We start from the raw sequence: 13,402 nt of genomic DNA on the forward strand, positions 1-13,402 counted from the left end.
GTTCCCACCCATCACAAGGATATGGCTGTGCATGCTGAGGGGTCTCTGGCCCTACGATGCAGCTCCTCAGGCCACCAGCGGCAGCAAGAGTGAGCAGCACCATGACAGGAGGACAGTGCTGTGGGTGCACACAGCAACAGCATGAGCCTCACAGACAGGACCGCAAGAGGCCAGATGTAAGCGCAGGTGCTGTGTCTTGTGAGCCCCTGCAGAGCAGCCCAAAGTCTAACAGAGCTGACCCACGAGCCCAGGGTGCCCTGGGGACAGCGGCGAGGGGCACGCGAGAGCCTCCCAGAGCTGCAGATGTCCCATGTCCTGATCCTGGTGCCCAGGGACAAAACTTCCATCTTGGTGTGGTTAAGACACGAGCACCTTTCTGCCCTATGCCACGATTTCCAAATACTTTAAAAACTAAGAAACGAAAAGCCGAAAAGGCATCACCAGTTTGAAGAGCGTGAAGGAGGAGCAACACCTGCATCTCGGGCATTCTTGTCAAAGGCTCTGCCCACAGCCTGACGCAATCTCGCAATCCAGCTGCTGTGTTCAGGAAACAGCAGACAGAGGGACACTGGCACAAGCTGGATTCCAGCACACCAGGGACAAACGGCAGGAGCCACAACAAAGTTTGAGGAAATCCAAGGATGAAGGAGAACCCGCAGGTCATACAAGACTTGAAAGACATAAAAAACTTTCAGTTTACTTTATTTTTTTTCTTTCTTTTATTTATTTATTTATTTATTTATTTTGACAGGCAGAGTGGACAGTGAGAGAGAGAGACAGAGAGAAAGGTCTTCCTTTGCCGTTGGTCCACCCTCCAATGGCTGATGTGGCCGGCGTGCTGCAGCCGGCGCACCGCAATGATCCGAAGCCAGGAGCCAGGTGCTTCCTCCTGGTCTCCCATGGGGTGCAGGGCCCAAGGACCTGGGCCATCCTCCACTGCACTCCCGGGCCACAGCAGAGAGCTGGCCTGGAAGAGGGGCAACCAGGACAGAATCCGGTGCCCCGACCAGGACTAGAACCTGGTGTGCCGGCACCGCAAGGCGGAGGATTAGCCTAGTGAGCTGCAGTGCCGGACTAGTTTACTTTATTTTTTTAAAAGATGTACTTATTTATTGGAAAAGCAAAGTTACAGAAAGAAAGGAAGATGAAGAGAGAGAGAGAGAGAGAGAGAGAGAGAGAGAGAGGGAGAGAGAGAGAGAGAGAGGTAGAGATCATCCATGTGCCGGTTCACTCCCCAAATGGCCACAACAGCCAGGGCTAGGCCAAGCTGAAGCCAGGAGCCAGGAGCTTCATCCAGGTCTTCCACGTGGGTGCAGGGGCCTAGGCACTTGGGCCATCTTCCGCTGCTTTCCCAGGCGCATTGGCAGGGAGCTGGATTGGAAGTGGAACAGGCAAGGCTCCAACCAGGCACCCATATGGGATGATGGCATCGTAGGCAGCAGCTTAACCGCTTAGCCATAATGCTGGCCCCAAAATTTTCGTTTTAAAAAGACTAAGTTTTACTGTCCAGGGCTGTACTTTTGGGCAACAAGACTATAAAAAGTAAGACAGAGGGGCTGGTGCTGTGGCTTAATAGGCTAAGCCTCCGCCTACAGCGCCAGGACCCCATATGGGCGTTCCTGTTCGGGCTGCTCCTCTTCTGACCCAGCTCTCTGCTTATGGCCTGGGAAGGCAGCAGAGGATGGCCCAAGTGCTTGGGCCCCTGCACCTGCATGGGAGACCTGGAGGAAGCACCTGGCTCCTGGCTTTAGATCTGCTCAGCTCTGGCCATTGAAGCCATTTGGAGAGTGAACCAGCGGATGGAAGACCTTTCACTCTGTCTCTCCCTCTGTCTATAATTCTACCTCTCAAATAAATAAATAAAATCTTAAAAAAAAAAAAAAGGAAGACACAGGGCAGTGACAAGTCAGAGTACAGAGGAGGGAGTTATGGTCAGACGGCTGCAGAAGGGGCTTCTACAAGGCTGATGGTATAGTGGCCTTTGCCTTCTGATAATTCATCACACCACACTTTTGATAGCGATGGTTTCTGTGACTGATCTGACATCTTCAGCAGTGGCTTCCAATGCCCAGTGTCTGCACACAGGCAAATGGACTCCCCAGGAGTGCCCAGGCAGTGTGGGGGGCTGTGAGCACAGATGTGGCTCGAGGTGGAGGAAGGAGTAAACTTGGCTTTCTGCTGGCTAATCGGGGCACCCACATCCCAGAGCCCCGCAGCATGCAGGAGCTGGCAGGACCGTAATACCAGCTGGACCCAAACTTCCAGGCCCATCACGCAGCTATAGACTACTCTGCGGTTCTGAGAGTGAGAGCCGGGCCTGGGGCCAACCTCCAAAGGGCCTGGCAGCCACACAGTGCCCGGACCCCACTTCCATTCCCAGCACCCCATTCAGAGCCAACTGTCCTTTTCCCTGAAGGAGTCAACAGAGGCCCCTCCCCTGCACGTGCACACACACATGTACACGCTCATGAGACACGACTGCTTACCCGATGCATCCACACCCACCCACACGCATGCACACACAAGGGCACCGGCACACACATGGGCACTGGTACACACACACACGCACATGAGCACACACACTAAGATCCCAGCGACTGGGATCAGGGCACCAACAAGACGCTGTACCAGGTACCTGGTACACACCCTCCCCTAAGCTGCAGGGTAGCCCCTGGCATGGAACTGCCAAGCCCACCACACGGCTACAGACACGGAGACTGACAGAGCTTAAACAGCTGCACAAGCTCAACCAGCCACTTCTGGGGCACCTTGTTGGGAGAGCCCACACTTTGACCCCAAACGCTCCTCTTCCTCTGTGTTACTTTCACAGGAAAGAACAGCCAGAACACAGCAGGTCTTACTGCTGCCTGATTTCTGCTGCACCTCAGGCCTCCCCAAAGTCCATGGCCTGAGCACCACACTGGCATGCAGGGTGCCCTCAACACCAAGTGGGTGAGAAGACACACCCTTGCCTTTCCAGGAGAATGGACGCATCACACAACCCACTGATCTCAGCAACAGCCAGCCCCACCTGGAGCTAAGGAAGGATGGGGCTTCCCCAGTGGGAAGACTAAGAGGTCTAGAAGGGGTCACGACTCACTCAAGGTTACCAGCACCAGTGGTAACTGGGTCCAGCCCCGCTCACAGTCAGCTCGGCTGGCCCTGCATCATGCCTGCCTCACCATCAACATCTTAAGTGCTGGGTGCGTGCGAGTGGACACCACTCAGAGGCTATGCACAGGCACGGACACCAGCTCCCACTTCATCTCTCTGGGGAGCCACCCTGCCTCACTCTCCCAGGGGCTCACCTCCCACGTGTCTCAGACTGGCCCACCCCACCCCAGACCACAGTGACCACGTCGGAGTCGGGCCCTGGATCCCAACTCAGCAGAGATTTTGCTGGTTCTCTCTGCCCCTTTGTTCAGCCCAGCTAAGGAACAGAAGCCTGGGTGGGAGTTGGTCTGCGAAGCTGAGGATGGCCAATGCAGGGGGAGATGCCACCACCTGGGACAGCACAGGGCCCTGAACCCAGGGCCTGGACTCCCAGGCCCCCCGAAGCCAGTCTGCTTCCTTCTCTGCTGGCATAGCTGGCACAGAGTATGCCTTTTGCAACAGACAATCCAGGCCACAGATGGTGCCCCAAGCTCAACTTTACAGCAATACAGCTGCAAAAAATACACTTTTGACCTTTTTAATGGAGTAAGAAGTCCACAGAATCACAAGTGCCTGTGCCCAGGGCAACGGAACGTAGCCCCTGGGTCAGCAACATTGGCTGGAAAGTCAGAGCTGGCTGGGGCCCCTCTCTGCAGGCCGCAAGTGGGCAGAGGGGCTGTGGGGCAGCTGTGAGCTTCGGTTCAGGACTAGGGACTCCTCCCACATGCACCTGCTCCATGGCCTCAGTGCCAAGGCTCACAGTGGCCCTGCTCAGGAACCTGCTATGAGGAAGCGCTGGCTGTACACCCCTGTGGGCGGAATTCTGGGGGCAGTGGGAGTCCCCTCCCCAAACACAGCCCTGGCCAGCCGCTCATGGAGCCAAGCCAGGGAGCACAGCGCCACCTGCCCTCAGCCCACCGTCCTACCTTGTGCGTCAGGGCAGCGTACAGCAGGTAGCCGGCCTGCGTGTGCACGAGCCCCTTGGGCATGCCGGTGCTTCCGGAGGTGTACAGCATGAACAGCATGTCCTCGCTGCCCATGCTCTCTGGGGCACACACAGGGGCCTCACTGGCCATTTCCTGCAAGGAGGAAGAAACAGCCAGTCCAGGGCCCGCATCCTCTTCCCTCCACCTGACCTCCCGGACAACACCACTGCCCAGCTGCTGCTCAGCACCGGGGATACGGTTTCCACCTCCCCAGGTTCACTTCCATTACAGAGAAGACATGGAATAAAAGGATGGGTCCGATCATTCCTGCGGCATGAAGGGTCCCCATACGCTTGTGGAATTTGAATACTATCTTCCCATCCAAGACATAAACCCATCAGGTACCATGGGAGGGGACCCTGGGGACCTCCGGGGAGCCCAGACTGAGAACCCCCAAGACCTAGTCAACCCAATAATAAACTCTCTTCCTCAAGCTGTACAAAAAGCGGGTTCAAACCCACCTGCTCTAGGTGGACATCCAGGTGCCCCATGTCAACCTTGCTGTCCGTCCTGTGAGCCACCAGGACATGCTGGATGGTCGGGCACTGCTTCACGGCTTCGTCCACTATCTTCTTCAGCTCCACCACGCGTCCTCCCCGGAGTCCTTGGTTGAAGGTGATGACCACCTTGCACTTGGCTGCCAGAGACAACACAGACCCTGTCTGACCAGTCTCCTCCCCTCCCCTCCAAGCCTGCTCTCAGAGGACCCAGCCAGGCTTGGGCTCATGCAAGGGACACCTGAGTTCCCACGGCCAACCAAGGTAGAGGCTGAGGGTATGAGGGTAGGGATGAAGGACAGACACCCTCCACGCTGGCCTGGCCCCTACCCTCCATGCTGGCCTGGCCCTCACCCTCCACACTGGCCTGGCCCCCACCCTCCACGCTGGCCTGGCCCCCACCCTCCACGCTGGTTGGTTAGGAGTTCTGAGGCTCTGGGGGCCACCCCAGCACCCAGTCACTAAGTCCCCACAGGCTTCAGTCGACTGACTGCCACAGCTTGTTTCAAGGATTCTTAACAGAAACACTTGGTAACCATGGCCTCAGAGTAAGAGGCAGAGGAGGCAAGCAGCCTAGTGTAACACCAACAGCAAAAACTCTGATGGAAAAACCCTGGCTCTCTCACCAGCTTTGTGACTCTGGGGAAGCCACTTAACATCTTTGTGCCTCAGTTTCCTGCATCTTCAAAAAGGGGAACAGTAACCTCCCAGCAAGGAAAAGACCAGGACCTGATGGCTTCACTGGTGAATTCCACCAAATATTTAAACAACTGACACCAGTCCTTCTCAAACAATTAAAGAAAAGAGAAAAATGAAGAGGAGGAGCTACTTCCAACTTACCCTGATGTCAAAGCCACAGCAAGGATACTACAAGAAAAGAAAACCATAGACCAATACCCCGATGCACACTGATGCAAAAACCCTCAACACAAGGCTAGCAAAGTGCATTTAGCAACATATTCACAGCACTCAGCACCCAGACCAAATGGGATTGACCTCAGGAAAGCAAGGATGGTTCAACATGCAGACATCCATCAAGGTAACATACCACATTAACAACATGAAAGAAAAACCCCTACCTCAACTGCTGCAGAGAAAGCAACTGACAAAATCCAGCATCTTTCATGATAAAAACATCTGCTAAACTAGAAGTGCAAAGGAACTTCCTCAGCCTGGACAGGGTATCTATGGAAACCCCTAACGTACTCTGTGATGACACTGCCCCACTAGGACCAGAGATGAGACAAGGATGCCTGCTTTTTTCCATCCTGTAATTCAACACTGTAACAAAAGTTCCAGAAAGAGTAACTGGGCAGGAAAGATAAATTAAAGGCATCCAGGTTGGGAAGGAAGAAGTAAAACTACTTCTATTCCATAGGATATACTCCTATGTGGGGAAAATCCTAAGGAATCCACACAGGAATTATTAGAGCTAATAAGTAAATCAGAGAGTCTGTGGAATAGAATAAACACTCCAGAAATGATGCCTCACTTATATAGTCAAATTATTTTCAACCAGGGTTCTAACAGCATTCCATGGAGAGGGGGAAAGTCTCTCCACAAATGGTGCCAGGACCCTTGGGTATCCACAGGCAAAGAACAAAACTGGACCCTTACCTCACACCCTGAACAAAAATCAACCCAACGTGAATTGAAGATCTCAATGTTAAAGGTATTAAAGCTATAAACCCTTCAGAAGGAAACATAAGGCAAATCTTCATGATGCAAGATTAGTTGATTTTCTTAAATAATAAAGCAAAAAAAAAAAAAAAAGCGAAGAAGAAATAAATAAACTGGCATTGAAAAGACTACTCCCAGAAAGGGAGAAAATACTAGCAAATCGCATAGCTGAAAAAGGCCTAATCTCCAGAATATATAAAGAACTCTTACAATTCAACAACAAAAAGAACCACCAACTTAAAACTGGCAAAGGGCTTAAGTAGACATTTCTCTAAAAACACAGAAATGACCAAGAAGCACAAGCAAAGATGCTCTATAATACTATTCATGGGGAAGTACAAACCAGAATCAGAATGGGATAATACTCCATTCTCATTACTATGGTTATATTTTTATTTTCTAAAAAAAGTTTTTTGTGTGTATGAGGATGCAGAGAAACTCTAGTCCTGACATTAATGTTGGGAATGTAAGTTGGTGCAGCTCCTTCTGAAAATAATTGCATGGTTCCTAGATAAAGCTAAGCATGGAATTACCATGTGATCTAAAGCAGACAGCCTGTCCACGAACATTCCTAACAGCAGAAAGTGGAAATGACCCAAGGCCCCTCAGCCAATGAGTGGACAAACACAATGTGGTATCCATACAGTGGGATGCTACTCAGCTTCAAAAAGAAATGGAGTGCCGGCACACTACAACGTGGATCGGCCCTGCTAATCTTATGCTCAGTGAAAAACATCAAACGTGGGAGGCCACGTATTGTATCATTTCATTCATGTGAAATACCCAAAACAGACCAATTGTAGCAGAGGTTTCCAGAGACTGGGCAAAGGGGGTTACGGGGAAATAGTGCTAGATGGGAATGAGGTGTCCATTGGCGTGATGGAAAGTTCTAGAATGATTATACAGCACTGTTAAAGAACTTAATGCCTAACTGTACACCTGTAGATGGTGACCATGGTAACTTTTAAAGTGGGGGGGGGGGTGTTGGAGGGAAACAGCAAGAGTTTGTCTAATCTAATATTTGAGGATTGAGTGAGTTAGATTAAAGGTGATAGCCCTTGCAAAGTGCTTAGTACAGTGCCTGGAGAGTGGAGGGAGAAACTTGGAAAAGGGTCTGGAAACTCAGTCCATTAGCTCTGCTCCCCACCCACAGACAGGTCTTCTCTGAGACCCAAGAACTCTCAATGGCCTCCAGAGTCCAGCACCTTCCACTGGACGCCAGCTCAGGTGGCTCCCTGTGGGAGATACCAGGGAGTAGGGAGCAGACTGCATGGACCCGGGGTGACCATTGAGACACAGGGTCATCCCAACAGTACCCAGAGTACTGTGACCCTGCATGGTCCAGGAGACTAACCGCCTTCTAGCTGTTGACCTGCGGACCTGCCCCATGCATCTCCAGCCCCATCTCACTTTCCACACTTTCTCCCTCCTGCCACACTGGCCTCCTCCAGGCTCCTGTAGGTGCTATGCCCCTCCGACAACCTGGCCTGTCCCATACCTCACCAAGCTCAGCTTACAGAACAAATGTTCATCCATGTGCCTGTCCTTGGCAGCAGGTATCATTTGCACACAAGACTTTTTACCAGTGATGGCCAGGCTCCTGGAATCAAGGGCCAGGGACTCCTCGGTCCACGGTCCCCATTCCCCGCCCCCCCACACACACACATTCCTTGCTTACCATCATTGATCCTCCCAGCCAAGGACTCCGCACTGAAGCCAGCAAAGACCACGGTGTGGACGGCTCCAATCCGGGCACAGGCCAGCATGGCCGCCACAGCTGTTGGAGACACAGGCATGTAGATGGCCACACGGTCCCCTCGGCGGACTCCATAGCGCTTCAGTGTGTTGGCCAGGCGGCACGTGGTCTCCAGCAGCTCCCTGTGGCACAGCAAAGTGAAAGTCGTCCATCAGCTGGGGGCAGCACCACTGGTTGCCTGCACGCACTGCCCACAGCCAGAACGTCAGTCCCTGCCGCCCGGTAGGTTGTTTTCCATTAGAAAATGTGCTTTATATTGGCAGATTGGTACTGGCGGAGCGTCATGGTCACATTGCTGCAAGGCAGGACCGTGTCCATTTAGGCCAAGACTTCGAAATCGAAGCACAGACCACACTCCCATCCGGAAAGGAAGCTCTCCTACATGAGACACTCAGAGGAGCAGAGACAGGCCAGGGAACCGAGCACTCTTGCCCTGTTAGGGCCGACTCCACTGAGCCAGAACAGACATCATCCGGGCATCTCCAAGCTGGCACTGCCAGGCTTTAACACGCAGAACCCACTGGGCACGAGGCAACAGCCGAGCATCAGCCGCCCTGACCACGTGGCGTGATGCCCCACCCCCTCCTCAGCTCATAGGCCCACGGCCAAGTCCTGAAGGCCAATCCGAGGACATCATCTCTCCGGGCGAGCTGATTGGCTCTGGGCTGACACGTGACCCCGTGCAGCCCAGTAAGAGGCCATAACACTACACTTGAGACAACCTGGAAGTCCCTGAGAGCCGCGCTTGTGTGACGCTCAGCCGGAAGCGGAGAAAGGTTAAGGTGGGGTTGGAGGTGCGGCCACCATTAATTTCTTCAAGGCTGTTCTAACTGCTGGTCCCCCCTGAACCTGGACTTGGCAGTTGCCAAAACCCATCATTTCCCCCACTTCCTCTACCTGGTGTGATTTTTAATTTATTATTTGCAAAAAAAGAAAACAGGAGGAGAGAGCAAGAGGGGACCGTCATCAGGGATTCAGAAGGCCCCGAGCAAGCAAGCAAAGGGTAGTCCAGGCAATGGAAACTCCACAGGGGCTGTCCCGGAAGCCGCAGGGCAACGGAAAGGAGCAGCACCCCCCCCCCCCACGCCCAGGGCAGGGACAGGACAAGGTCTCTGTTCCTCCCCAGTGCCATCCCGCCAAGGGGACCGGCTGAGCACACGACCGCCGGGCCAGCTGCAGCTGTCAGGAGAAGCACAAGGGTTCCATTGAGGGGCCAGCAGAGAAAGCTGACCCGGGTCATTCCTCTGTGTGCAGTGAGAGTTCTGCCTTGACTTCCAGATGTGAACTTCACTACTGGCCGAGGGGCACAAACTCAGGCCTCAGTGTCAGCTAGTATTGCCAGAGGCTTCAGCCTCACAGCTGCGAGAATGCAGCCTGCGGGGCTCGTGCTGTGGCAAAGCCACCGCCTAGGATGCCTGCATCCCATAGGCATTCCGTCAAGACCCGGCCTGCTCCACTTCCGATCCAGCTCCCTGCTAATGCACCTGGGAAAAAAGTGGAGGATGCCCCAACAGCTGGGGCCCCTGCACCCATGTGGAGACATGGAAGAAATTCCTGGCTCGGATTGTGGCCACTTAGGGAGTGAACCAGCAGATGGAAGATCTGTCTCTCTCTCGCTGTCTCTTCCTCTGCACCCATCGAGCTGGAGTTAACTTCCTGGCTCTGTTGATTGCAGCTGCCTCTTCTGTGCCGGCCTGGCCATCCCAGCCTCCTTCCCGGGCCTGCAGTGTGCGGAGCTGGGTCTCCGGAGGCTGTCCTGGTTTTGTTCCATCTTTCCTCTTAACTTGGGCGGGCAGTGGGTGGGGAGCGCCCCTCAATGGAACCCTTGTGCTCCTCCTGACAGCTGCAGCTGGCCAGCACAGCACTGCAGGAGTCTCCACTTCCACATGGGCACCCATCATCCATCCGCCTAGTGTGCCTGCTGCAGGAATCTCTCAGATTCTCAAGCAGAACCCACCCAGACCCTGCCGAACCCACTCATTAGGTATTCTTAGCAGTAGGATGCAAACTCCCAGAGATTTTTGTTTGAAAGCATTTTCTAAATTGACTAAAATCAGCTTCACCTTGGTGCATCCTGAAGACGTTAAAAATCTAATTCTAGGGGACAGCGTTGTGGTGCAGTAGGTTAAGCCATCCCTTGTGATACTGGCATCCTATATCAGAGCACAGTTCAAGTCCTAGATGTTCAGCCTGCACTCCAGCTCCCTGCTAATGCACCTAGGAAAGCAGAGGATGATGGTCCAAGTGTTTGGAGGATGTGAACTCCTGGCTTTGGCCTGGCCTAGCGCTAGCTGTTGCTGCCATCTGGGGAGTGAACCAGCTAATGAAAGATACCTATTGGGACCGGCACAGTGGGTTAATGGGTAAAGCCACTGCCTGCAGTGCTGACATCCCATATGGGAGCTGGTTCAAGTCCTGGCTGCTCCACTTCCGATCCAGCTCTCTGCTATGGCCCGGGAAAGCAGTGGAAGATGGCCCAGGTCCTTGGGCCCCTGCACCCACATGGGAGACCTGGAAGAGACTCCTGGCTCCTGGCTTCAGATCAGCAGAGCTCTGGCTGTTGCAGTCATCTGGGGAGTGAACCAGCGGATGGAAGATCCCTCCCCCTTGTAACTCTGACTTTCAAATAAATTAATAAATCTTTAAAAAAAATAAGAGGCCGGCGCCACGGCTCAATAGGCTAATCCTCCACCTAGCGGTGCCGGCACACCGGATTCTAGTCCCAGTCGGGACGCCAGATTCTGTCCCGGTTGCCCCTCTTCCAGGCCAGCTCTCTGCTGTGGCCCGGGAGTGCAGTGGAGGATGGCCCAAGTGCTTGGGCCCTGCACCCCATGGGAGACCAGGAGAAGCACCTGGCTCCTGCCTTTGGATCAGCGTGGTGTGCCGGCCGTGGCGGCCGTTGGAGAGTGAACCAACAACAAAGGAATACCTTTCTCTCTGTCTCTCTCTCTCACTGTCCACTCTGCCTGTCAAAAAAAAAAAAAAAAAAAAAGAAAGAAAGAAAAAAGAAAGATATCTATCACTATCCCTGTCTCTGTCTGTGTATGTTGTTCAAATAAGTAAGTAAATCTAGTTCTCAGCACCGTGGGGTTGAGTGAGAGTGTTGGCTTTAGACAAAAGAAACGAGAGGGGGATGTGTCCTCCAGGAGTGAGGGTGCAGGGCACAGCACCTTGGTGGCGTAGAAGCTTAGGATAGCAGGGAGACAGGTTGCTGTGGGGAGGAGCTTTAAAGCAGAAAGGAATGGGTGTGTGTACCCTACAGGAACAGAGCCACTGGAGCTGGGCAGCTGACCTAAGGGAGAGACCGAAGGCAAGGTCAAGGCTGACCACAAGTTCCCTGTTGGACTGAGGGCCTCAACACACACCCAGGAGGTGGCAGGGTCACTCTCTCAGTGCTGTGTATGGAGGAGAGGCATCAGTTGAAGGATTTGACCCTGGTCAATCTCAGAGCCCACCAATGCCATGAACCTGGAGGTGGACAGGATCCTTTAAGGCCAGACGGGGTACAGTCTCCTGGGGACCCTGGAATCAGCTGCCACAGCAGTTCAGCTTCTGTTGCAACATCACATTCAACAGAGGTCACCTCACGGGGCTGCCTCTGTCTTTGTCACCTTAATAGGTACATGGCCTACGTAAAATGGAGTGAAGACTTGCAGGCCTTCCAATTCCACCCCCACAGTCTAGCTCAGCCTTTAAAGGTGCAAAGACCAAGAATCAACGGAAGCTGTCATTCAGTGATAGGCCTTCAAATTCCCAAGTTCCCTGAATCTTTCCTCTCCCAGGCTCTCTCATCCAGTCTTCCCGACCCCACACACTCTCTGAACACCCCAGATAACCAAATGGACCCCTCACGCCAATGGAGTTGGCCCACAGCAGAATAGATACCCAGACTCTTAGTCTCAATTCTATACTTAGTGCTATAAATTAGCTCATGTGCATTAATTTTTTGATGCCTGACACAGGGGATTCAAATTCAGCATGAGGTCACCAACCCACACCTCTGAACCCCCAGCACACGTAATACACACTCCTTAACCAGGCCTTCTCAGATAACAGAAGTTTGGATTTCTGTTTGTTTTTTTAAGCAGACTTTCTATTTATTGCTACCCAACTCTTTCTCTTTCTCACGTTTCTATATAATTCATCATTTTTTAACTTTAAGGTTTATATATTTGAAAGAGTGACAGAGAGAAAGAGATATCTTCCACAGGTTCACTCCCCAACTGCCAGCAACAACCAGGGCTAGGTCAGACATAAGCCAGGAGCCAGGAACTCCATCCTGGTGTCCCATGTGGGTGGCAGGGGCCCAAGTGCTTGGGCTGTCATTCACCAGCCCCCAGGCATGTTTGCAGAAAGGGGGATTGGAAGTGCAGGCTCCAGCCAGCACACTTACAGGGAATGGAGGCATCCAAGGCAGCCACTTAAGCCACTGCACCAAAACAGCTGCAGAAATTTTCCTTTTTTAAATTTATTTGAAAGAGCGACAGAGGGAAAGATGGAGAGAGCAAGATCTTCCATCCACTGATTCACTCCATAAATGGCCATAAGAGCCAGGGTTGGACCAGGCCAAAGCCAGGAGCCAGGAGCGATCCAGGTCTCCCATATGGGTGCAGGGGTCCAAGCACTTGGGCCATCTTCCGCCGCTTTCCCAAGCTCATTAGCAGGGAGCTGGATGGGAAGTGGAGCAGCCGGGACAAGAACAAGAGCTCCAACATGGGATTCCAGCATCACGAGTAGCGGCTTAACCCACTGTGCCACAACGCCGTCCACAAGGGCTCCATTTTAAACTTTTATTTGTTCACTGCAGTCTCCTCTGGACCTGTCCTGTTGGACGATCTGGTCAGCAAAGCTGGGTCTTCCCGTGATTCAAAAACAAACATCATCACTCCAGGTGTTCAGGGGGACTGTTCAAAAAGATGTTCTGGGATAGTCATGACTTCTCAAAGCCTTCTACCACCAAAGTGCTACTGTTTCCATAGTAGCCGGTACCACAGTCTCTCAGTGGGGGAGCTCCGTGGCTTCTGCACGGCCAGTACCATCCTCTCACTGAGCCCACCAGCGACATGCATCTCTTTGAGGCATGATCTCACTACAATCTGTAAGTGCAAAGGCAAACGGAACTCTTCCCTTTCAGGGACTGGGCAGGACACTGAAGACGGCCTGCAGTGAGGGCGCCTGGCGGCCCAGCATCCAGTGTAGACACTAGCAGAAGACGCCGTGCACAAAGGCACAGATCTGGTCTTTTGTTCCTGATGATGCTTAACACAGGAGAAATGTTGCTGACTGACTAGGGGAGGAGGGGAGGAAGGAAGGGAGGGAGGGAGGGCCTT

General features: G+C 53.0%; 1 protein-coding gene across 1 annotated transcript in view; it reads right to left on the minus strand.

Moving 5' to 3' along the window:
- ACSS1 (acyl-CoA synthetase short chain family member 1) overlaps positions 1 to 13,402 on the minus strand; it is a 54,151-nt gene that overhangs the window by 12,600 nt on the left and 28,149 nt on the right. The window contains exons 3-5 of the mRNA XM_051834478.2: positions 7,995 to 8,194; positions 4,601 to 4,776; positions 4,080 to 4,232 (exon numbers count right to left, since the gene is read on the minus strand). Coding sequence (XP_051690438.1) covers positions 4,080 to 4,232; positions 4,601 to 4,776; positions 7,995 to 8,194 — 529 coding nt within the window. The remainder of the gene's footprint in view (positions 1 to 4,079; positions 4,233 to 4,600; positions 4,777 to 7,994; positions 8,195 to 13,402) is intronic.

Source organism: Oryctolagus cuniculus, chromosome 11 (assembly GCF_964237555.1).
Source record: "Oryctolagus cuniculus chromosome 11, mOryCun1.1, whole genome shotgun sequence".
Taxonomy (NCBI): Eukaryota; Metazoa; Chordata; class Mammalia; order Lagomorpha; family Leporidae; genus Oryctolagus; species Oryctolagus cuniculus.